The sequence below is a fragment of the Xenopus laevis genome, chromosome 4L (genome assembly GCF_017654675.1).
Source record: "Xenopus laevis strain J_2021 chromosome 4L, Xenopus_laevis_v10.1, whole genome shotgun sequence".
NCBI lineage: Eukaryota > Metazoa > Chordata > Amphibia > Anura > Pipidae > Xenopus > Xenopus laevis.
This window is the reverse complement of record NC_054377.1, coordinates 118,633,138-118,659,690: the sequence shown is the minus strand read 5'-3', so window position 1 is coordinate 118,659,690 and position 26,553 is coordinate 118,633,138. Positions and strand designations below refer to the sequence as shown.

Genomic DNA, 26,553 nt, shown 5'->3' with positions numbered 1-26,553 from the left:
ATATGAAATATACACTGATAAATCAGGATGTACTACACATAAGGGGTCATTTATGACTGTAAGTGCTTTGTGTAAAGTTCAATTGTAGATTAAAATTGCCATTTTTTTACCCATAATTAGGGTTGCCACTCAAATGAAGTGGAGGGGAAAGAGGGACCAAAAAGGGGTGGGATTAAATTGGGGGTGGAATTGGCATGCTGGCAGCCAAAGGGGAGGAAAAATCTGGGAAGAATTGGGTGTAAGAAGTAATGGCGGGATGGACAGGGGAGTAGGGGGCGCAATAGGGGCAGAACAAATAGGGTTTGTAGATTTATAGGCAAGTACATAGCCAATAAACTTGCAATACCAGCCCAGGCCCTGGCTGGTATTTTACAGGCTAGGCCAGTGAAATACCGCCTGGGTGGCAACCTTACCCATAATGTAGTGTTTCCCCTATTAATTCCAGTATAATTGCATCTAAGTTGCATCCGATAGAAAATTGGGTGCAAGCTGTGTCTAAAATATTCATAGTGGGGGTTACATAACTTCTGGGGTGTATGTTGAAAACAGCATTTGCATCCAATTCACTGGGTGCAAGTCTAGGGCTAGGGTTACCACCTGTTCGGTTTTGACCCAGACAGCCCGTTTTTTTTGAATGGCTGCTCGGTTCAAAACTGCCTGCCCGGCTTTCCAAATTAGGAAAACCAGGCAGGATTCCCTAAAATTGACATCATTGCCTGCCCCCTACACGTCACAGCCGTGCCCCTGCCCGGTCTCCAGCGGCTGAAAGGTGACAACCCTATTTGGGGCACCTACTGGTACAACCCACTGTGGGAAACTTGGAGCTACTGCAAGGTCCAGGGTGGCAGTAGCTTCAGGGTTCCCCGACATGAATAGGTGTAGAACATTCAACAGAAAAAGCAGGATGGATGCACTGGCAATTATATGGAAGTGAAGGAGCAAGTTTTGATGCAAGTACCTTAATGAATTCTGTCAATATGCATTTTCCATTTTCAGGAAAAAAGACTTTTGAAAGGCCATGGCAGCAACACACTAAGGGGTTCTTCTAATGTTATGCCTGGGGCGGATTTATGAATAGGGTGTAGCCTAGGGGCCCAGAGTGATTAGGGGCCCATCTAGCTTTTTTAATTATTATGTTTATTTTATTTAAAACATGTATTTTTATCTGTGCTGCTGGGCCTGGGGCTGGTTAGGACGGGTGCCTGGTACCTGCTGGGAGAAGATTAGGCAACCAGATAAGGCAAGGCTTATGGTGTGCACCTGAGCTCTCTCTGATTCAGTGCAAGCCAGTGACGCAGTATCATTAGTGAGCACGGAACCTGCTGTATTTTAGAGGGCACGGGTGCACGCCGCTGATCTCTTTGCCTTGTCTGGCTGCCTAATCTTCTCCCAGCGGGTACTGGCTGTGCACCCACCCTGACAATACCTAGGCCCAGCAGCACAGATAAAAATAAATATAAAAGAAAATACAAATAATAATTAAAAAACCTAGATCATTGGCAGCTTGTGTCTCCAAGTGTACCCATGACCTTGATTCATTGTTGTATATTTCTAAATTTTTGTGAGTGAGAGTCGCCTAGAAAGGGGGGCCTGTGGAAAGTATAGCCTAGGGGCCTCACATCTCAGTGTATATATGGAGGTTCAATAACGTCATGGGGATCAAGGCTATTTCATAACAGTCGTTATGCCTCTGTCTGGGGGCAGCTTTATATCATTGATTTAGGGGATGAATTTCTTAATCCTGAAACATAAAGCTTGCTGTCAGATTTACTTCTCAGTAGGTCATTATATACCTATCCATTAAACTGAGGGCTGCTATCAGCCTATCAACACACAAGGAAAACCAGTTCCTATATTGATGATTTATTATGGTTATCCTTTATTTATATAGCAGTACAAGGGTGTGTTTAATAATGAGCTCTATAGTCTTTAATAAATAGAAGCTATGAACAAAAATACATGAGATGTCACTGCCTGTAATGTAACTGCAATGTCATCATATAAATAATGTGATATATATATATATATTATGGAGGAGGACTGTCAGCATACAATAACCATGCCAACACATCATACACATACACTGGAGTTATGAGAGTTTGTCATTGCTAATTATGTGTTGTTTAAAAGTGCTGTGTGTAGTACTAGTAGCTCAGACTGGAAAATAACCAAGTCCAAGAAGTGCAACTTCTTATTTGTGCAGGAAGTATTACAAAACATCAATTGTTATTTGGAAAAAAAACAAAGGAACTAATTGCTCATTTTTCTGGGTGGATAAAGCCGTTTTCTTGTATTTCTGACCTTGAATGACAGACATGCATTCACCCTTCAGTACGTAGGAGTCAGCTCAAACACTGAACTACAGCAGCAGAGCAACACGTCATAGGCCACTGCTTTGTAGGGAAGTTCCAAGCCTAATAATAGCTTGTGATTAAATCCCGGCCAGAGGAATTCTTAAAGAGGTCACCAGCAGCACACACTCCTATACAATATGTGGCAAATGATCAGACTGGGAGAGTTAACTGATGTGCTAAATCTGGAAAGAATTGTCTCTTCTATCTGATGACCATTATATATTTTTTCCAGTCTATTTATTTCCCGAGACCTTTTTTTCCAATCTCTGCTTTTTTACCTCCCAAAGATTTCTCTGTAGGAATGGTGGGTACTGTACATTTTTGGCACCCTGACACATAAACATAGAATACTGTATAGCTAATGGACTTGCAGATAAGATCTGGGTGGCCCACCAACTCAGCACTTTTCCCTAATGCTTTAAAACTCCAGACAGTGTTCTGGATATCTCTTTCAGTGCATTCATGGCTTAAATATCTATTGCTGGCTCTGTGATAAGCAATAAGCTGCTTTTCCAATAAACCATATCAAATGCTAGTCAATTATAGAATGTTGCTGCTCTTTGGTATTAAACATAACTTTTCCATCCCAAGACTGAGATTATCAGACTCATAGCATTGCTTTCTGCAGGCTGTTTTAGCGTGGAGAGGTGTTATAACTGGAATAATCTGGACTAATTTACACACCTGGCGTATAGAAACTTGGAATGATACTTGCCATATGCTAGATTCAGATGCCGGGCCCCCAAGAATAAAATCTTTGGGGGGACCCAGTGTGCATTGCAACCTACCCAGCCCCCCACCCCCGCACATGCAGGCAGCACACGATTTTTCAGTAGATAAAGTGGCTATAGAGCCCTATGATTACGTGCCTACTGGCATGAAATGCGTAAGGCTATGTATTTATCTATTCTGTGGCCTAAATAAAGTTCTCAGTTCTTTTACAAGCCTGTTTGTGGGATGCGTGCCATTTTTTTTCTTCTTTGGTTGGATACCTCCACCTCCAGCTGTATGTCTGGGGCATGAGCACCCAGGCCCCACACATACTGGTGAGATAATAATTTTTTCACATTGGGTTCGACCCCCCTAACCTCCAGGCCCACCTTATGACTGCAGAATCTGCTTCCACTATGTTATGCCACTGGCTACATTTAGATTCATCTTAATATATGGGTTTCCGACTGCCGTGGAGAGCTTATAGTGGTAGCTTCATAAGATTTTGGGAGGGATTAAACTAGACATTTTAAAAAAGAACATACAAATATTTTATGCCGACTAAAGCCACCGGAGGCAGCAGATCCAGTGCTTCTCTCCTGGAATGGATCGCCAGTGCAGAGGGCACAATTGTGCTTTTTACATTACACAAGCCAAATGTGGCGATAAATAAATAAATAAATCAGATATTAAAGGTTTTTTTTATTAAAGTGCAGTATCTTCACTCAGTGAGACTCGGGCTACACATATGAATGTGCTAAGAAGGAAATAACAGAGGGACAGATAATAAAAGGCATACTGGAACTGAACAAATTATTGCTCCTTAACATTTCACAGTTGAGCCATTAATATACTCTAAACTCTTTATTATCAATACCAATAAAGTGTCTTTGTTTCTTTCTCTTTTAGTGACTTGTTAATCCCACTTAGCAGGTGTCACAGCAAGAGGACAGCAATAGCCTTGAGGGGCCCAATTAGAGTACAAGGCTGTAAATCTCTAGTATCTCTGCCCAGTAAGTCTTCCACTTTTCACAATACAGAAACACTTGACACAGTACTTAGTAAGTGATTCCACTCTAATCCTTAAAGCCCATGTTCCCCTGGAAATTACAGGGCCAATACTTAACAAAGAAGTAGGCTAGAAAAGCAACACATTATTTTTGGGCTTCTGTACCAGCCCAAGTTGATCCCAGTATTTTAGTAGAGAAGATCTGTGCCTATGAAGATGCCCCCAGTAGCGCTCCATCTTCTCCTCAGCTGATTCATGACATGGACTTTTGGTTAGAGACCAACTCACAAAACACAATATATATATATTGTGTAAGTCACAATATAAGGCTTAATTCAGATTCCCAGCAGTCCAGAAACCAAAGCTTTCTAAATCAGTATTCAGTAATTAGCCCTGTAGTATCTGCTTCAATTATATATGAGCCTAATTTTCTGCTTTATAATTTGTGAAAACCTAAGATCCCTGTTTATGTTCCCTGTAGAAATCCCTATCTTGCCAAGACTTTTGAAAAGGCATGGCAGATACACACTATTCCTCTTCTAATGGTGTGCCAATTGTGTACTTATGGTGGTGGTTCAATAAGGTCATGAGGATCAGGGCAATGTCAAAACAGTCGTTATGCCTCTGTCAGGGGGCACCTTCATATCATTAAATAGGGGGATGAATCTCTTAATCCTGAAACATAAAGCTTGCTGTCAGGTCTTTATATACCTATGCTATCCATTAAACTGAAGGCTGCTATCAGACCAACACACAGGGAAAAATTGTTCCCACATTGATGCTCTTTGATTGTTATCCTTTATTTATTTAGCAACTCTTTAACATATTAAGAGTGTTATATAGAGAATCTTTAGTCATTGCCATTAATACCTTCCCCTTCACATCAAATGTAAATTATCCTGCCAATGATTTGGGATTTTGAAAGGAAACAAATGAATCCAAGATCAGGGGGGAAACATACTAATCCTGTTCAGATATTTCTGTGACCATACCTAAAATCTCAGTGCTAACAGGAAAAAGACTATTAAGCTGATTTACATTCCACTAGAGCATTGGGTCAATTCGCTCTACGGATCTGTGCCAAGTGAATCGGACAGTTATTCTGTTAAGGCTGCTCATCAGAAGCAACACTGTTCTACATCTAACCAGGTGGGAATAGTATCCATCACTTTCTCATGATTTACCAATCGAATACAAGTATGGGATCTGTTATCCAAAAACCCGTTATCCAGAAAGCTGCGAATTACTGATAATCGAAATAATCCACATTTTTAAAAAAATATTTACTTTTTCTATGTAATAATAAAACAGTTCCTTCTATAATAAAAGTACTTTGCACTTGATCCAAATTTATGGTGGCCATACAATACTGCGAATGGGGATTATTTTGGATAATCCTTAAAGGTGGCCATAGACGCACCAATATTATCGTACAAAACAAATTTTCGTACAATATTCGTTGCGTGTATGGTGGCAAAAGAGACGATCGATTTTGGCAGAAGGTTGGCTCGTTGATCGGGTTGGACGGAAAATTTTGATCAGGTGCCTTTGGAGGGACCCAAACATCAGCCATTGTTAGTGCTGAATCATCAGAGACAGTTAGAATTCTATTGTTTCTATATGTATATCTGACGATTCAGCTCTACACGTGTGTATTGAAACGATTTTTCTTGGTAAGATCTTTTCCAAGAAAGATTGTAATTGTTACGTCTATTGCCACCTTAAGATCTAATTAATCCTTATAGGAAGAAAAACCAACCTATTTGGTTCATTTAATGTTTAACTGATTTCCTAGTAGACTTAAGATATGAAGATCCAAATTCTGGGCAAAATGCTGCACTGTGGGGGAAAACATAGCAATTTACACTTGCCACTAGGCTATTCCATGCTTGCATATAAAGATGCGACTCTTGTGACCATTTCAAGTGCTAGTGGGAAACGTGCAGTACGAAATTGTTGCCTGGCATAACGCTTGTGATTCAGAAGGATGTACAAGGCAGAAGCCGTATTTAGGTAAAGTGCTGTCCTAGGCACTGGACTTCAGTCCTCCCTGTCTCCTTAATCATTGGCACCTCCATATTAAGCCACAAGTGTCCAGCAATGGGCTAGGGCAGTGATCCCCAACCAGTAGCTCGTGAGCAACATGTTGCTCTCCAACCCCTTGGATGTTGCTCCCAGTGGCCTCAAAGCAGGAGCTTATTTTTGAATTCTAGGCTTGGAGGCAAGTTTTAATTGCATAAAAACCAGATGTACTGCCAAACAGAGCCTCAATGCAGGTTGACAATCCTCATAGAGGCTACAAAAAATGGCTAATCACAGCACTTATTTGGCACCCCAAGAACATTTTTTATGCTAGTGTTGCTCCCCAACTACTTCTACTTCTGAATGTTGCTCACGGGTTCAAAAGGTTGGGGATCCCTGGGCTAGGGGAATATAAGGGTTAAAGGGGTTGATCACCTTTGAGTTAACTTTTAGTATGATATAGAGGGTGATATTCTGAGTCAATATGCAATTGGTTTTCGTTTTTTTATTATTTGTGTTTTTTGAGTTATTTAGCTTTTTATTCAGTTGCTCTCCAATTTGCAATTTTAGCAATCTGGTTGCTAGGGTTCAAATTACCGTAGCAACCATGCATTGATTTGAAGAAGAGTTTGGAATATGAATTGCAGATGACCTGAATAGAAACATGATTAAGGAAAAGTAGCAATAAGAATAAATGTATAGCTTTACATAGCATTGTTTTTTTTTTTATATGGGGTCAGTGACCCCCATTTGAAAGCTGGAAAGAGTCAGAAGAAAAAGGAAAAAAAAAAAAAAAAAAAAAATATATATATATATATATATATATATATATATATATATATATATATATATATATATACATTCCCCACGTTCACAGCACTCACGTTTAAAGCCCTTTATTCGCCTGGGTGCGTGTGTCCAATCCTGATGATGATTTTGAATTTCGCGCCTCTTTACTGTGTATATAGGGGTAGGATGTAAATGTATATATGACTTTGACAAAGGCTGGAATACAGCCGAAACGTTCGTATTCTTCAATAAAGTATTTATATTTTCGTAAGCCCTGAGAGTGCTGTATCTACTTTGGAGGAATAAATATACAGTATATATATATATATATATATATATATATATATATATATATATATATAATAATGAAGACCAATTGAAAAGTTGCTTAGAATTGGACAACATAGTAAAAGTTAACTAAGAGATGAACCACCCCTTTAAAGCTGCTGCCCTAGTCACGGGCCCTTGGGTGCCTATACAGAAAATACAGGTCTGGCAGCAGGGGTTGCTAGGCGCTAGGGAATTCTTCAAGCACATATATCCCTGGCGCTTCTGCAAGCTGTACTCGTGGGCACGATTTTTAATCTGCCAAAAGATGCTGAGGGCAATGGATGAGCAGGGGCACAAGAGGAAAGAGCATGAATAGGCACGTGCCCTCTCTATCCTCCATTAAAATTACCCCAAGCATAAAACACATTTCCATTCTGTATTCATGTTAGTACTGTACTATGTGGCCTCTGTTCCAGGAAATTATTCCCTTTCTTGTTCCCTGCTTTGTGACTTATTTTTTTTTGCACTGAGCATTGGAGCTAGTAACTGCACTTGTGCCTGTGCCCTTCCTACCCAGTCTAACGTTAATGGCAGTTAAACATTTATAGATATTTATTACTGCAATGGCCATGAGACAACACCTTGAGATATCTGGCCAGGCTGCACAAAAACTCCCCATGTTATTTATGTACATATGTATATTGTGTCTGCACATTTAATGAGTTGCAGTGTTACCCCTGCGGAGACTGCTCTCCTCCTCCACTACTATTCAGCACACACACACCCTTCCCTACACACACCTTTACATACACAAGCCTATGCTAAGCTGCCTCCCCTCCCCGTGTGCCCGCCTTTGCACACACCCCTCTTGCCCACACAGCAAGTAAATCCTTGCACACTTTTCACTCCACTCAGTGGCTCTTGTGGGTCTGCTTTTGCCACTTGCTCTGTAAGGAAATCCTGCACTTGTTACTGTTTCCTACATGATTTTGGATAATCCTGTCTGTTTGGTGCTCTGGGGATGTTAATTCCACCTATCACTTGTGAACCTTCCTCACCAGCCGCTGCTTGACACCCTGCTAATCTCACTTAACCACTCGTATATCAACAACAGTCTTCGCTGGAATAAGAGCAGTTCCTATTTCTCAGGAAAAGGGGGCCCCTTTAAAAGAAGGGGGTTTTCCCTCTCTTAAATACATTTACTCTGTGTACAGAGCTGACATCTGCTATATTCATGTTCCACAAAGTCCCCTGTGGGCTTCAGGATGAATCTTGGGGGACTGCTGGTTTCTCTCTGTCTCCTGCTGGTTGTCAGTGCTGAGGTAAGACTATGGGTACGTTTATCTCTCCTGAACGCACCGTCATTTAAATATACTATATTGTTTGCCAGTGATTAATATAAAAGAGGCAAGGATATATTTACAGTCACAATCAGTTATCTGTTTCTCTATATTGCTTGGAATATCATAGAAAACCTGTTCAGCATTTCTTATCTAGGCCAAAATAAATATAGGGCACACTTTATCCTGAATTGATCAGTTGTGAGTGCAGCACCTGTCATATCTTGTGTAACATAACTAGTATCAACTCTGGAGAATAACTATGGGTAATCTTCCATCTGTCTATCCTGATAGCGTTCCGCTAAACGTTATAATTCTGCAACAGCTGGTGGCCCATAGTTTGCACTAATACTGCCCCCTGGTCCTCCAGTTATACAGTCCCATGGCAAATGCCCTCTCTGCGCTGCCCTTATACTGGCCCTGTGCCTTGTGAGTGGAGAACCCCATGACACTGCAGGGTAATTCTTCTGTTGGTCCAAGGGCAGTTAGGGAATCTGAACCTGCTGAGAGTGTGAGACGTGGCTAAACATGTGCTGTTTCATTGGGGGCTTCTTGTAATGTTAGAAGGTGAATTATTCTTTGCATTGTGTTATTTTAAATAAGGTGTGCATGTGGCTGTGCTAATGAATTGTGCAGCAAGTGATTATTCAGGGCATTAAATTAAGGCAAGTGGAATATGCACCTTACATGCTGAGATCCTCTTCTGTGCAAAATCCCTATTCTATGCTAAAACACAGAGAGCTTTTTTGGAAACTCTAACCCCCCCCTTTCTGTAATAGATTTTGCTGACAGTTGTACATTGCTGAGCTGACAGTTAGAATTTATGACCAGAAAAGATATGATTAAGTGCAGGTAAACAAAGGTTAACAAAACATCTCAACTATATCAAGGGAAGTACCAGTGCCGCTTGTTAAACATGAGGTGGGCAGAACTGAGAGACCATCGCAGTCCACTGTGCAGGCGACTCGCACCCCTGTGTCCCATTCACCTGCCAGAGGTTATAAGTATATAAGTATATATGTGTGTATGTGTGTGCTTCCCTGGCCAGCTGCCTGGAACACACTAAGTGCAGCCTGAGGTGGAGTTCTCTGAGAATACCTGAGGAGGGAAGGTTGCGTTAGAAAACTCATTAATGCCTGGAAGGAAGGGAGAGGAATAAGATTAGGAGATAAGTATGGCAATAAAGGGCAGGGAGAGGAATACATAAAGGATAATGTTTGGAGAAGTGCAGGAAAGAAGCCCCAGACGAAGACCAGAGAATGATATGCAGTTGCCAGGGATTGTAGAGCAAAGAGAGTTAACCTAGGGCTCACTAATTGTTGCTGAAACACACTCATTTATCTACAAACTCTTGTTCAGCAACAGCTGGAAAGTTATCCCCTTAATTAAAATAATATAGAGTTTAGGAACCTCTACATCTTGTAGCATTAATGAGGCTGTTGCATTAAAGCAGGGACAGTTCCAGACTGTAGAACACTGGCATAGCCTTTTCTGCTGAGGATAAGCCAGTATAGGAAGGAGGTGCACAAATAAAACTGAGAGCTGTCTGGCTAAACTCCAGTGCAGGTGTACAATATCAGACCAGCCAGCCCTTGGTTCTTCGTACCCTTGCTTTCCTTTCACTCTCATCCGTATCAGCCGGGCTACTCTTGTGTGCACCATGCACCAGTGTTCTACCCTTTCTTCTGTTGTTTTCCCAGTCTGGGCATTTCCTCCCATTTTCCATATGGTGCATTCCACTAAGTATTACTCCTTTCCTCTGCATCTATTTTTACAGTCCTGCTATGCCTTTTTCTCTGAATTTGTTTTATTTTCATTATGATTTAATGCCATTTTTCGTTCTTGTTTCCTTCCTGACCCTTATATTCTGACAGATCCCTCACGGACACACAGGATTTAGGAGGAGGGGGGCAAGAAGAGGTTAATCATTTCAAATAAATATATAGTCCATAGGTATCTGTGTTTCACCTATAAAAAAAAATATTTTGACTTTGCCTTTCTTTTATATCCTTAATGGAATAATTTTCTTCCAGTGTAATATCCTTCTCCATCCCTGGTCTCCCATGTACAGTGGTATAACAACTAGGAACTGGGTTCCAGAACAAAACCTTTTTAGGGCCCCTTACTTCCAAACCTTGGGAAAGATGATCTGGTCAACACACTAAAAGGGCATCTATACTTCCAAGCCCCCCTCCGCAAGCAACCACAGGTTCTGATGTATCTATTGTTAGGTACCTACTCGGATCTCCCTTGTTCTGCCTTGAACACTCCTTCCCATACCTTCTCACTTTCTCCATTCTGCCCTCTCACCTCTTCACTGGCTCGATTAGCTGCTTTGAAGAACAATAGTTGGCACCGCTTCTCTTGCTGTTAGTACTTCTTTCCTAGAAAGGCAGACAGCCAAATTATTTTTTTGTGTGTTATTGTTCTTCTTTGCTGCAAACTGCTTGAGCCAGAATTTTCTGTGTAGGAAAAGAGAACACCTTCAGAAACAAAGGAGGTGCTTTAAAAAGAATGTTTGAAGACATTGGTGTGCCCAGCTAACCATTAATAGGCATACTGTTAGATCATTATCTGCCCAGCATCCTAATGATTGAAGGGAATGACTAAAGAGCTCCAGCACGTGAGCTGGAAACCATGAGTTTTATGCCATGCTCTGACAAGTCAACTGAAGGCATGACTATAACAATGGTATCTTTATGATCTCTACCAGCCTAGTCCTTGGCTCTTGCACGTTACAATGGGTACTTGATTTGTGCTCTTCTTGTAGGATATTATTTGCTGGTGAGTGTGCTGTAGCACGTACTGCTGACTGAGACATTTTTCAGAATCTGATCTAAGTATTAGATTGGGATTTATGTCCTAGATTGTCTTTGTTGTGCATTTTCTAAATATTTTTAGTACTTTTTTTTTTTCAAACTGCAGCGCTAAAAATTATATGGCTCTTGAAAGCTCCAGTAAGTGCCAAATCATAGCAATATTAAAAAGATTTAGCCTAAGGAATGGCATTGGAGAAAGTCGTATGCTAGCTGTTTTCATCTGATTAAACAGTGTCTTCCAGTTGACTAAGGGTGGCCATTATTTGATTAGTGAGTAAATGTAAAAACAAAGAAAGGCTTTTCCAGACAGGTGGCAGCCATAAAATCACCTGTGACAGAAAAGTTCAGGTTTTCAGATTTTGCTAGAATAAAGCTGGCCATACAAATGATTCACTCATTAGGTGAGGCTGCCAAATTCTTTGTCTGACTTGGTCATCCATGCACTGAGCCAAATTGGACTGATGTAATCATTGGCCTAGAAGCCATGGATCAGATCATACTGTGAGCTTAAATTAACCCCCCCTAATGAGAAAAGCCCCATCCACTACCCACCACAGTCCCCCCTCCCTGCCTCTCCCAGAATAGTACATTAGTGCAAAATGCATGGAGGGGGGACTATGGAGGTTAGTGCTTTTCCGATTGGGGGTTAGTTCTCCTTTAAGGAAACCCTTCCAGCAAAGAACAAATCAAATTATTGATTTTATCATCTCCAGATGTTTTTTTAAACCTTACCAAACTTGTATATAGATTTTAGTAAATATTGCCTTTTCCTTGAACCACCATTTTGTGATGGTCTCTGTGCTGCCTCAGAGATCACCTGACCAGAAATACTACAGCTGTAACTTTAACAGGAAGAAGTATGGAAGCAAAAGACAATTAGCTCATGTAATCTAACATGTTTGGTATGTTTGTGTGCACCGTGAATCCTACAATCCCAGGGGGTGGCCCTTATTTTTTAAAATGGCAATTTCCTATTTAGGATTACCCAATGGCACATACTGCTAAAAAAGTATACTATTTGAAAATGGTTTATTTACATGAAGCAGGGGTTTACACATGAGCTGTTTTATGCAACATTGTTTGGGGGGTATAGTTTTACTTTAAGTATAACTTCTAGCAGGGCCTAACCTGGCGTCTTCCTTTGTAGAAGTTGTGTTTTCTTTGGGGGTACAATAAACGTCACAGTTTGCATCAGGTCTTGTAACCCATTGCAAACAGAGGGTAACTGTTTACTTGTTTGAATGCAAACAACTGCTGAATATTCCTACAAATGACAGCACCCTCATTTCTATTAAGTGGAAACCATCAGTAAAAATAAGGCAACTTCAATGCTTCTATGCAATATAAGAACCATAATAATATGAATAGATAAGTGTAATATAAAGTTAGCATTATTTTTAAGGAAGCCCATAGGAGATGGATGCCAACCCCCAAACAGTTCATAGTCTGAATGGAATTGGGAGATCCTAAAGGGAATAATGAAGGCCAAAGGCAAGGGAATGTGGTGTACTAGAAATTATATGGTAATGTGTCATTTTATATGTGGTTTGTGAGATTTTTTTCAGCAGACGGTTGAAAGTAGAAGTTTGGCAGTTGCTGAGAGGGAGAAGACCACAGAGGCGTAGCAAAAGATCTTATGACATTAATAATAGTCCATAATTCTTTGCTTTGCGAGGGAGCTGGCAGGGCATTATTAGTTTTTAGAGCTACACTTATTTTATTACTGTGTTCTAGCAGGCAGTTCATTACTCATGACCAAAATACCAGTGTCAGGGAGAATGATATAGGGGAGTCCTCCCTTTCATTAACTAACTGTTCTACAGGCAATTTCCCTTTTAAAAAGTCGGTTATTTCATTATAAATCAAACTGGAATCTCCTTGATCAACCTGCTGCTTTAGCGTTTTCGATCCATATTATAAAGACAGTTGTTTGTCCTCAAATAAAGTTTTTATTGGAGTAAACCTGGCCTGGTTTTTAATTACGCAGCATCCATGGAGGCAAAAACACATCTTTGTCAGCCATTTGTCATTTAATACAAGGGGTCATCTGAAGTATAAGGGGTCAGTGTAACCCATGTTCTATTGTGAAAGCAGTCAAGTGAATTTGCTGAGCTTCTGTATTGCTAGTATGAATCTTAATGTTAATGATAGCGTGCATACAGAGGATACAGCTATTTCCTTATTAAATATGCTCTTATTGCCTGGCCTCTAGCCTGAGAAATGACATATGGCCTGCTGGGCATAACTTAATTATTCTTGTGTGTGTTTTTGGCAGGGAGATCCCATTCCAGAGGAGATGTTCAAGAAGATCTCAGAGGGAGCTGTCTCTTCCATATCAGAATTACGGAGGGTGCTGCAGATAGATTCCGTAGGTAAATCTCTACAGAACTGCATTTCCACACATTCTCTGCAACAACGCACACTTTGTTCCTACCAATGATGGGAACTTTCATTCGCTACAATTGAGCTGAGTCGACTGTGGCTGATGAGAGGTATCAGGGCTGTGACCCTATATTAAAACGATTGTGTCATACAAAGCAGACTGTTGAGATCTTGGGCAGATCACAGTCTATAAATATCCCTCAAGGGGTCATATATATAGATTCAAGTCATTCAATGGGCAACTGTTACAGCTCTGAGGAGACTGAGGCACCACGAGGAGTGCTGTCTCTTTAAGACACTTATCCATCCATTAAGGGGATTGAATGGATAGTTGGGTCGGGTAGATGCAGTTCTGGAATCCAAACTGTCACCCTGTCTATCTTTATTATAATCTCCCAAGGCACATTAGTATGTTCTGTGAAAAGCATATGTCAGTAATGGAACCGTGATCAATCTGCCCAACTTGTCAGTTCATGCCAAACTAATATATTCGTATAACAACCCCCTTACTATACATTATGGGGCAGATTTATCAAGGGTTTGAAGTGAATTTGAGAGAATTTTCGAAGTAATTTTTTGGATTCTTCGACCATCGAATAGGATACTACGACTTAGAATTTACTTTGACCATTCGATAATCAAAGTACTGTCTCTTTAAAAAAACTAAACCTGCTGAAGTGCTATGTTAGTATATGGGGACCTTCTACAACCATTTTCTAAGTCTTTACACATCAATGTAAAATCGTTCGATCATACGATAAAGTCGTTCGAAACGTTTTACGCCGATCGTTTGATTGCCAAATTCGGTGAAAAATACTTCGAATTCGATATTCGAATTCAAAGTATTTTAATTCGATGGTCGAATTTCAAAGTATTTTACACTTCGAAATTCGACCCTTGATAAATCTGCCCGACTATAATTACCAGAAGGAGTGGAAACATTTCCCTGTAGATTTGGTCTTAAAAGAGGTTGTTCACTTTTGACTTAACTGTTTGTATGATGTAGAGAGTGATATTCTCAGACAATTTGCAATTGGTGTTCATTTTGTGGTTTTTGAGTTATTTAGCTTTTTATTCAGCAGCTCTCCAGTTTGCAATTTCAGCTCCAAGTTACCCTAGCGACCATGCATTGATTTGAATAAGAGACTGGAATATGAATAGTAGAGGGCCTGAATAGAAAATAACAATAAATGTGTAGCCTTACAGAACATTTGGTTTTTAGATGGGGTCAGTTACCCCCATTTGAAAGCAAAAAGGCTCAGAAGAAGAAGGCAAATCATTAAATAACTATACAAAATAAAGAATGGAGACCAATTGAAAAGATGCTTACAATTGGTCATTGTATAACATACTAAAAGTTAAATTAAAGGTGAACCACCCCTTCAATTTGATCAGCCATCACACGAACACCCCCTGCCTATTGATCTTTATTTGATGATCAATAAATTTGCATGTGACCAGCAGGACTGATTTTGTTATTGAAGAAAAAAAATGATTCCAATTGCAATGCACGGTGCAACGTATTTGTGTTATTTCGTTATTTGTGTTAAAAAACGTTATTTAGTATTTGGTCTCAACCATCAACATTATTATTATTATTATTCTTTATACATCAATCCCATTGGTCCCAGTGGAGTTTAATATAAATCCTAAGATCACCCCTGCACTGAGGCAGACAATGGCCATCACTGAACAAAGGTTTAACCCGGGAATCATTTGTACAGGTTGATAAGTGAACAAGTCTGTGCATCGATACATTTAACTGTATACATTTGGGTATTTTTGTTTGCCGTTGTATATGCTTGCTGGCGCACGCCTGTGTATCTCTAAGCCAGAGGCTACTTTCGTTATTTGCAAAATATGTGTAAACTAGGACCTAGACAAACTTGCTAAATATGAAAGAAATATACAAGAATACACTTGCATAAAGGCACAAAGCATCGAACAACAGCTGCACAAGTGCATTTGAGGATATAGATGTTAGTGTTGTTCCAAAGCTCTGTAGAAAATTGGGATATCATATATACTGTGTGTGTGTGGGTGGGGGGAACACTACAGATATGATTTCCTATGTTCTGCCTTTCAGTTGAAACAAAGAATTAAGTTCACCCAACCCACCCAGGCAAATGTGATCAGTTGCATTTATTCTGTTCCCAATCTTAGAAGTAATAAACCAGTGTTATGTTGCTTGTTGGGAAAATGCAAGATGTGTAGAGAAGTAGGACCAGACTGGTAATCTGTAAGGCCTACTGTAAATTGCCATAAACCTATGATTTATATAAGGCCTATGAGTAGAGTATGGGATTCGTTATCTGAAAACCTGTTATCCTGAAAGATCCGAATTATGGAAAGGCTATCTCCAATAGACTCGATTTTAATCAAATAATTAACATTTTTAAAGATGATTTCCTTTTTCTCTGTAATAATATAACAGTACCTTGTACTGGATCCCATTGAAGATTTAATGAATCCTTCATTATCCTTTTATCCTAATGCCAAAAACATAAAAAATTCGTTTTTTTTACTATACAATTCAAATTTTTAGTAGAGAAAAAAAACTCAAATTTTTTGGGATTTATTATACCCAGAGGATGGGGAAAAGTCGGAATCAGAAAATCCGGCATCTAAGACCTGCTGAGGTTGCATATGAGTCAATGGGAGAAGTCCCGAAGATATCTTGATCTGCTCTGGGTTTCATGCAATAATCCAAAGATTATGTGGTTTTTGGTCAAAAATCCCCAAAAAATTGGAGTCTTTGGGTGTAAAACCTAAAAAATTCGTACGATTCTGGTTTTCCGCGATTTTTTTCAGGTTTTTTCCCAAACAGGAAATTATCAGGGAAAGTGTATTGATAAATAAACGGAAAAAAAATGGTGCTGATTTGTTCGGAGCAGTTTTCTGATAAATTCAGACTTTGATAAATGAGCCTCCCAAATTACAGAAAGACCCATCATCCAGAAAACTGTAGGTCCCAGAATTCTGAATGACAGATCCCATACCTGTACTTGAAATGCCAGTGCCTATTTTGAATATCAATCCAGGCATGTACTGGAGAGAAACAAAATTCACAAAAGATTTTGTTTGAAATAACTTTTTGCCACTTCAATCTGTCGTTTGTGCAGGCACCCTTTAGTTTCCATGTGTATCTGCCAGGGTAGGGCATGGTGCTGAGCTGGGTATTAATAGCAGGCACAGCTGCTGCAGCTGGACTGAGCCGGCAGGAGAGGGGGCTGAGAGGGGAGCCGGAGGAATTCTTTTCATGCACAAGCCAGAGTTGGGGACTGGGACTGCACACAAAGAGGGGAAGTTGTGTCCAGACACAGATAGCGGAGTGCAGGGTTCTGACGTGCGCAAGGAGACAATAGCAAAGAGGGAGCCCTGACGTACTGCAAACTCTATGCTCCTGGCTGGCTTCCCTGTCCATGTGGGACCACACTGTGTTTTGCACTTATTAACCTGTTTAGTTTTTAACCTGTGAGCTGGGACCCAAAAACAGTTCCCATGCAGGTTAGGGTGGGTCACTAATTTACTATAGGAAAACCCCTCTTCCAACAGTAGAAAACAATAATAAACAGGAGCTTCATAGCTGATTCCAAATCATTTTTCGTGTTGCAAAGATGATCCTCTATTTAATGTGGGTTCCCCAAGAAAACCCCTGCTCTCCAACCCCTTGGATGTTACTCCCAGTGGCCTCAAAGCAGGTGCTTCTTTTTGAATTCCAGGCTTGGAGGCAGTGTCAGACTGGCCCACCAGGATACCAGGAAAACTCCCAGTAGGCCCAGGTGTCAGTGGGCCTCTTGCTTCTAAACATTTAGCTTATTTCATGGTCATTTCCTATTTATGGGAAAAAAGCTTAATAATGGAAGAGTATAGTAAGTAGATATAAAAGACTATGAGAATAAAGAGGTTGAGTGTGGAGAGGAGGAATAATAGTTTGGAAAGTAGGTCTAAAGTTTTCTGGTGGGCCCCTGGCATCCCAGTCTGACACTGCTTGGAGGCAAGTTTTAGTTTAATAAAAACCAGGTGCACTGCCAAACAGAGCCTTAATGTAGGTTGACAATCCACATAGGGGCTACCAAATGGGCAATCATAGCACATTTTTCATGCTAGTGTTGCTCCCCAACTCCTTTTACTTCTGAATGTTGCTCATGGGTTCAAAAGGTTGGGGATCCCTGCAGTATACTATGACTGTGAGGGTATATAAAACTCTTACTACAGAAGACGTATAATACAAACTCAATTAACCTGCACTATCAACCCCTCTCAGAGCAATTATTACCATGCCATTTTGTTGCCCTAGACAGTTTTTATGCCAATTAGTTTTTATCCTTGACAAATAAGTCTACTTACACCTAGTCATAGTATTTTTCACTGGAAAACCTGGATACTAAGCAGACTTGCAAGCAAGCATGATCCCACAATGGTATTGGTACACAGTGAAAGCTGTTATAGTGCTTGTGCTACTATGGTCTTTCTCTCAAGTAACATTACAACAGCACCATCTGAACTGTTAAATAGGGACGAATATTTGCTGGAACTGCCACTAGATGCATGATATACAAGATGCACAGATGTATAATGGGTGGATCCTTTAAAGAGTCAGCAAACACAATAGCAGGTTCCAGCATCCCACAGCCTATTCTGTTTGTCCTTGCTGTGCTTTCAAACAGGGTGTGACTAGTGGCTGTTTTGGAAACACTGGCTAATGAGTGTTACCCAAAATCAGAGTGTTTCTCATTGTGTCGCACAGCAGGCTGCCTGGAAAGTTACCCGCAGCCCAGCCAGCCTTATGTAGTGGCTTAAATAATCAATACATTACTGTAAATGCTCATTTCAGTCTTCTCACAAAGACTTTGTGTTCTCTTAGGTTAATATGAATGGTTAATGTTTATCTTTTAAGACAATCACAGTCATAGAGCTTCTGTGTATAAGTAACATCCAAAAGTACATTTACATGTGCCCATCCCATAATATAAATGGAAAATAGACCTATTTAGAGACATTATCCTAATGCAGACAGAAAAGTACATAGCTGCAGTTTATTGTATTATCATGTATACATACTGTGGGAACTTCCACACTGTTTAAACCCATGGCACCCATGGCACCCACCCACAAAGTGCTAACAGCGTCCCATTGCCATGAGATCAATATTGACAAATGACCCGCTGCTTTGCCATTCAGCAGGAATTCTGAAAAATTTTGAAAAAGGAATCCTTATACAGGTATGGGACATGTTACCCAGAATGCTCGGGACTTGAGGTTTTCCGGATAATGGATCTTTCCATAATTTGGATCTTCATACCTTAAGTCTACTAGAAAATCATTTAAACATAAAATAAACCCAAAAGGCTGGTTTTGTTTCAAGTAAGGATAAATTATATCTTAGTTTGGATCAAGTACAAGATACTGGAAAAGGAAATTATTTGGATAAAATGGTGTCTATGAAAGACTGCCTTTCCGTAATTCAGAGCTTTCTATATAACAGATCCCATACCTTTACATGAAATTAATTTTCCTATAGAATTTTTCCTTCTATATCGGAGTGATATTGGAGGGAACCTTGGGGGCCATTTATGAATATTGAGCAAATTTGCCCTTGGAAATTTACCTATAGAAACCAATTACATTGTTGCACTCATTGTTCTACTTGCAGTCGACTGAAAAAAGCCAATCACTGATTGGTTGCTATGGGTTACTGCCCAGTTTCAAATTTGCCCAGTGCTGATAAATAAGGCCCACTTCTTTCTGTGATCTAACGCTAACCTGTTGTGTCTTTTGCAGATGATGAGGATGATTTCAACTATGCATCCATTCATGAAACAAGACGCTCGCCCACGAACCATTCCAGTCATTCCCGGGTCATTCGCAGCTTAGGTAAATAAGTAATCTCCTGACAGAGTCATTCTTAATGGACTGAGGTGCATGACTGGCGAATTACATCATGGTTAGACTGTAGTTAGACGGTCAGGGGCACAAGTATCCATTTCACTCCTGACAGACACTTCCAGAAATAGACATTCAATCATTTACATAGTCTTAGCAATTCACATGTTCGTGAAGTTTTGGAGTGTTATTGGTGTGTTTGATAAGTAGTTGTTATTCTTGAATAGAAGGGAGTCACAGGTTTAGTTAAGCATTTCTTTCTAGGAACACAAATAGGATGAATGACTGGGCTCAGTCTGTACAAATTGGGTGGCTACAGGAGTTGTAGATAGGCAGAATGCGACATAACAAGGAAAATATTGTAACAGAAAGGCAGGATGGTGACCGTCACACTTTAAACCAGTATTCCCCAACCTCTGGCCCTTAGTTGTTAAAGTATATCCCCCAGAGCTCTTCAATAATTTGTGCGTAAAGTCTGTTTTGCCCCTGGCTCCAAATAGATGGCCTTGAGATCAAAGGTGTGCTGGGCATAAGGAAGAGCCCAAAGGACATTGGGGCTGGTATCCCAGCAGGTTTACTGTGATTGGATGCACAGCAAAGACAACCAAATATTAGGTTTGTGTTTCACTTAGCTTCCAAGCATACACAACAAACAGTTTGCTGCTGAGTGCTTGGGACAGTTGCCCCAGCATTCAGAGAGGTCTACTAAGGGCTGCTCTAACAATAATCACTGTCAAAACACAACTGTAATTTTGGTATCACAACAAAATATGACTTCTTTTTCATTAAAACCTGTCCAGATGCTACAAAAGACAATGGGAATCAGGGTAGATTGAGAGAATAAAAGATGGAATCTGTCTAGTTTAGCAGTTATGGTCCTTTTCAGTATTTTTGACCTGGAAACAATGCTATCCTCCTTACTTCAATGACATAAAGCTGTGTTGTTAAATGTTATTTGTTTTTGTTCCATCCAGATGCAGAACAAGCCGTCATTGCAGAGTGCAAGCCCCGTGTAGAAGTGTTTGAAATTTCTCGTAAATTAGTGGACCCAACCAATGCTAATTTTCTGGTGTTTCCCCAATGTGTTGAAGTTCAAAGATGCTCTGGGTGCTGCAATAGCAAAACAATGCGATGTGCCCCAACAAGGATCCACATCCGCCATGTTAAGGTATGTGACATGTTTGGGAACACTATTATACCATTTTGTAACTGTGGTATTTCACCTCCATATGAACTATTCCTCCTTTTGGATTGCATTTAATGAGAAGCTATGGCTTATGGATTCTGCAGGCCTTGTCTGATGCTTCCTACTAAATTGATATTGGGGATAATTGTATAGCAAGCTATGGATATGGCATGAAAAACAACTAAGCATTACATGCCCACTGATCCATATAAATGTTTCTTACACAATCAGAAGAATTAGAATATTTATGATGTATGTATTAAAAAATGCTTGTCTAAAGAGTGAAGCTAGGTTACTTGGAAGGCAAGTTTCCTCCAGTAAGAGTGATAACATCAAAGCGATGTTGTAATGTTATTTTTTGAAAAAATGCCAGATTTCCTGACATCAGGTTCAAATGTTTCAAACAGGACTGTGCATTTTCAAAATGTGCAAATAACTTTGAAAAACAGAAAAACAGAACATTATTAAGTTAATAGAACTTCAAAGGTGTTATCTCATTCATGTGTTTAAGTTAAAAAGGGAAAAGAGCTGCCTTTAGAAATACATACAAGTATCCATTGTTACCCAGCCTTATAATGACAAAATAAAACATCTATCATTCAATGGCTTTGTGTTATTAGTTACCATGTTAACCAAACACAATATAATGTGAATTCTAGGTCACAGCATTCCTAAACTTACCTCTATTTCCTCCCGCAGCTGGGGGTATTTTTTCAGGAAATTCCATTGCTTTGGAAAGTTGAATGTTTTTTATGGAAAATTCATGGCATGGTATTTGTTTGTCAATGCTGGTGGGTAGGTGCAATGGAAAGATCCACACACCTAGCAGAAAACGCAAGTGGCTCTGCTATAGGCATCTATAAACTGCAACTGCCATCTGAGGACAAAGGAAATGTCATGTTCAGAAAGTTCTGATATTCAGCCAAACCCCAAATCAAATCCTGAATTTAGCGAAACCCTAGTTATATATCTTCTTATATTTGCTGTTATATATTTGCATGCCGTCTGTGGAACTTGTCCTTATAGTTTCTTTCATCTCTCACTATAGGTAAATAAAATCTATATAACTAAACAAGGGAAAAAACATGTGAAGGTTGTAGTTCCTTTAGAGGACCATCTTGACTGCAAGTGTGAACCTGTCCCTTCATCAGCTGTAAGGATCCACCATACTCCGCCTGAGACCAAGAAAGCAATAGGTATCTATTTGACTTTATGTCCTTCTTCACATTTTTACTCCAGTTGTCATCCACAATTATGGCAAACATACCAACAATGATTAACAAATCATCTGTGACATGATGCATGCTATTGGCTCTTAGGTGGCATGTATGTATAGCTGTTTGTGTCTTACCTTAAGAGCCTTTTGCCCTTTAGCTATTAAAAATTGCCTACCATAGCTACAAGTTTAGTAAGCAACTTGTAGATGAATGCAACACATGCAACATGTTGAATATTTAGAACCAAGAATCAGTTTTAATACACCCATCAGCTCTGCTCAACATGCCAATCAAAATGGTGTAAATAAGTACTGATAAAGTGTAAACTTTGAATCACAGGATATCATTCTTCTTTCTGATAGAACTTCCTCCAAGCACAATGGCTCCGGTTCCTGCTTTTCAAAAAGAAGAGCAACCACTGCGATTACATAAGAAGAAAAATAGGAAATTCAAGCATTTACCTAGCAAGAAAGAGCAGAGAGAACTTTTGATCACGTAGTGATGATTGAAAAAGCTCTATGGGTCACAGGACAGGTAAGAAATAGCACTTTCCTCTGTTATGGTGCTGTTCTTAAAACCTTAAAGTATCATTGTTTTACCAAAAACATTAGTATTTTATTCTAATGTAATATTAATGTAATAAAAGACACAAACTGTTCACAATTTTCTGTCATAAGCAATCTCTGCTTAAAGGTGTTGGTACTAAATAAGTAAACATTATTTTTTTTTCCCCCTAGGCTCCAACCCAATGGAATAAACCTGGCCCCTATGGGGCTCTCCAATGCTCATTTCCGAGCCTCTGCTTTAAATAACTCCTCAATGGTGCTTTTTGTGGCACAAATGAAAAAGGACTGTGCCTCCACTTCACCCACTGCCCTCTTATTGCGTCCCTGACACCAAGATTACAACCTATCGTTTTTTTTTCGTGACTGCAAAGAATACTCAAAAACCACTAATGCAAATTGACTACATATCTGGGCCGATGAGAGTGCAGAAGCAAAAAGCCCATTTTAACTCACTGGATGTAAATTGCCACCCTATTTAATTTGTCTTTGTTTTGTACTTTTATACATATATATATATATATAAATTTATAAATATTTTTGTAAAAAGTGGTTTCCTTTGCTGATGTTGCACGAGGCAGAACAGAGTCTGGATAAAAGGAATAGGAAATCTTTCTGTTTTTATTTTATTGTAGGGCTGTATTAGTCGGTTTTACAAAGAACATTAGCTATAAGTTATGTGTCCAGCTGGTGCCCTGTTGGCAATGTATAAAAGCCAAGGTCATGCCCTTGACCCTGTGCCCTTACTTTGAGTTAGGGTGTGACTATCCAGGCTGTAAAAATCTCTAATGCCATCAAGAAATTCCACACTAGGCAAGGACTGAGTTCAGCAGGATGTTTAACTTCTCCTGATCCTTTCATATTCTACGGAACCGCCAATTTCCAAACATCTACAGCCTAAAATAAAGCCTTTCAATAAACAAACATAGGAGTTTGGCAGAGCGCTCTCACACTTATTTAACATGAGGGTACCTTTCCTCTCCTGTTTGTAGCCAAAAACTATTTTTTTTCTCTATATGGCCCTGAATTCTCCTGTTTATCTGTTAAGCTTTAACTTATTTTTCATTCTCTCCCTATGTTAATATATTATTTTTGTATTTCCTCTTTGAAACAGCTCTGTCTGCCCATAAAACATAAGAATACTTGTTAATTGTGTAAAGTAATTTATATTCAGTATTTAAATTGTACAGAAACCAGAATTCTTTTAATTTGTATAAAAATACAGTATTAAACTGTATCTGTTTTTTTTATTATTTGTTTGAGATTTCTTATATACTTAATCAGTATTCCGTAATGGAACTGGTAATGTACCATTGTCAGCATTGGATTAAATCCAAAGAATGGGCATAAAATAATTAGGTTGCCACAATTACTTTTAAAGTCCTTTGTAATAATGTAAAGCTTTGTTTAAACACTGAGAAATATTATGTAAATGGTTTATACATTTTAAAAGTGAGTGAAACCAAAACACCAACCAAGAAATTATAGTTCTATGCAATTTTATGGAGTCACTTAATCATTTGCACAATCATGGACACTTTTAATAATGCAAGTTGATGGGCTACACTGATAAAATCTGCATTTACATGAAACAATAATTGAGAGTTTAGCATAAGATCGGTATACTAGTCCAAGTGGCACAAGGTATGTGGAAGGCTGAGGTTTGTCCCCTTAAAATCTGTTTTCTTAATACAAGGCGTAAAAGGCAGATTTTAGGAAGTAACATGTGTTGTGGGTCTTTTATTATGTGGCTTTGGCAGCGTTAGTTCAGGCAGGTTTCTTTTATTTTCTACACTTTTTTTTGTTAACTCTATCATTACCCTTACACAGGCTAAAGAACATAACTACATTGCTTTTAGATCATGGTTCTATTTAGGTATTCTTTAGAACAGTAATTCCCAACCAGTGGCTCACTAGCAACACGTTGCTCACCGACGCCTTGAATGTTGCTCCGTGGCCTCAAACCAGGTGCTTATTTTTGAATTCCATGCTTGGGGGCAAGTTCTAATTGCATAATTCGGTGCACTGCCAAGTTGAGTGTCCTGTAGGCTGCCAGGCCATATAGGGGCTACCAAATACCCAATCATCGCCCTTTATTTGTCATCCCCAGGGACTTTGTTTACGTTTGTGTTTCCCCACTTCTTTTACATTTGAATGTGGCTCACTGTTAAAAAAAGGTTATGGGGTGCTTGCTTTAGAAAGCCTCTGAAACATTTTAATCAGCTAAGGTGCAGAATTCTGTGATTACAAACTATTATTCATGACTGTTACGTTTTCAGCATTAGTTGAGCATATTGAAAAACAATCTCCAATTTCCACCAGGCTCAATGGATTTTTTTTTTTAATTTATTGTATAGGTTATTGTACAAATACACATTCTGTGACCTAGGTGGCACATTCATGACCCTTGGCCTGTGATGTTTACCTTCTCTCTTGTATTTCACATGGAGGTGTTGGACGTTTCACCGATGTGTGTCTAAATAATCCATGGAAAAATTGCAGATTAACTCTCTGCTACCCTTATGAGATATATAATTTGTAAAAAAGAATGAAATTTGACTTGTCCTGGATATTTGAAAAACAGAGTAAAGTGTTGGCACTTTTGACATAGGACTTAGAGCTTCTCCTTATTTCTGTGTGTGCAGTTGTAATTATATATAAAACATGTTTTTTGCAAAACACATCAGTTAATAGTGCTACTCTAGCAGCATTCTTCACTGAAATCCATTTTTCAAAAGAGCAAACAGATTTTTTTATATTCAATTTTGAAATCTGACATGGGGCTAGACATTTTGTCAATTTCCCAGCTGCCCCATGTCATGTGACTTGTACCTGCACTTTAGGAGAGAAATGCTTTCTGGCAGGCTGCTGTTTTTCCTTCTCAATGTAACTGAATGTGTCTCAGTGGGACATGGGTTTTTACTATTGAGTATTGTTCTTAGATCTACCAGGCAGCTGTTATCATGTGTTAGGAGCTGTTATCTGGTTACCTTCCCATTGTTCTTTTGTTTGGCTGCTGGGGGGGAAAAGGGAGGGGGGGTGATATCACTCCAACTTGCAGTACAGCAGTAAAGAGTGATTGAAGTTTATCAGAGCACAAGTCACATGACTTGGGGCAGCTGGGAAATTGACAATATGTCTAGCCCCATGTCAGATTTCAAAATTGAATATAAAAAAATTCAGTGCAGAATTCTGCTGGAGCAGCACTATTAACTGATTCGTTTTGAATTTTTTTTTCCCCCCATGACAGTGTCCCTTTAAGGAAAAACTCACAAAATATATACAAACTGATACTGAACTCATTACCCTTGTCCCTTATCAGTTGATATGCAGATTTAGCAAGTGCAGGCATCCAGGGATTCTCAGATAGTAATGATCTTGCTCCAGGAAGCAACTTACACAGTAAAGGATGTATTTAGCACATTTTAAGCGTTTTCTATTGTTACATATTCTACAGTACATAATGGACATATTTGGTTTTAGTGCTTCCACTTTTTTCACGTTTCCTGCTTTAATGAGGAAATTTAATGAATTCTGATGTGCTTTTCAAATTTAACCCTGAAATTCAATAAACCTTTCTATCAAATTATATTTTTCATACTTCTTTAGGAAAATGAGGATGCAAGGCATTTTCAGACAACTTGAATTTAGAAAACTCACCATTTAAAACAAAGTTCCTCCACTTTTAGCCAATATTTGTCTTGAATCTGTGTGAAATGAAGAAAACAGAGAATACACAATTGGTACATATTCAGCCCCAGCCTTATACAACATGCATACACTGTGCAATACAGAAATAGCTTCAATAAAGCAGACAACAATACTTTTATAGACTTATAAAAAGGGAGTTACCAGTAGCGATATGGCTCCACAGCCAAGCAGGTGGTTTTTCCCTCAAGGCCAGGGTAATAGTGACCAAGGCTAGCTTCATAACAATCCATCCAAGCCAGGGGGCTCACTGGGGAATCTGCATACACAGACTTATTTTCTTACCAATAAGGCACA

The 26,553-nt window shown here is 39.3% G+C and overlaps 1 protein-coding gene across 3 annotated transcripts; it reads left to right on the top strand.

The window, feature by feature from the left end:
- The first annotated feature begins 8,038 nt into the window (after positions 1–8,038).
- Positions 8,039–23,798, top strand: pdgfb.L (platelet derived growth factor subunit B L homeolog). Of its 3 annotated transcripts, none has more exons than XM_018258834.2 (7): positions 8,039–8,489; positions 13,590–13,682; positions 19,481–19,573; positions 20,557–20,750; positions 21,817–21,964; positions 22,348–22,519; positions 22,723–23,798. In XM_018258834.2, the coding sequence occupies exons 1-6, from the start codon at positions 8,486–8,488 to the stop codon at positions 22,482–22,484; spliced, it is 669 nt and encodes a 222-aa protein (XP_018114323.1). In that variant the 5' UTR covers positions 8,039–8,485; the 3' UTR covers positions 22,485–22,519; positions 22,723–23,798. The 3 variants fall into 3 exon arrangements, with proteins under 3 accessions (XP_018114323.1, XP_018114321.1, XP_018114322.1); XM_018258832.2 differs by having other exon boundaries at positions 8,040–8,489; positions 13,590–13,686; XM_018258833.2 differs by having other exon boundaries at positions 8,044–8,477; positions 13,590–13,686.
- Positions 23,799–26,553: the final 2,755 nt, after the last annotated feature.

What these genes read in the sequence shown, in the direction of transcription:
- pdgfb.L (XM_018258832.2), top strand. Translation starts at nt 8,421, where the DNA reads ATGAATCTTGGGGGACTGCTGGTTTCTCTCTGTCTCCTGCTGGTTGTC. An exon ending in GCTGCAGATAGATTCCGTAG is followed by an intron (nt 13,687 to 19,480) that starts GTAAATCTCTAC and finishes TGTCTTTTGCAG; the next exon opens with ATGATGAGGATGATTTCAAC. An exon ending in CCGGGTCATTCGCAGCTTAG is followed by an intron (nt 19,574 to 20,556) that starts GTAAATAAGTAA and finishes TGTTCCATCCAG; the next exon opens with ATGCAGAACAAGCCGTCATT.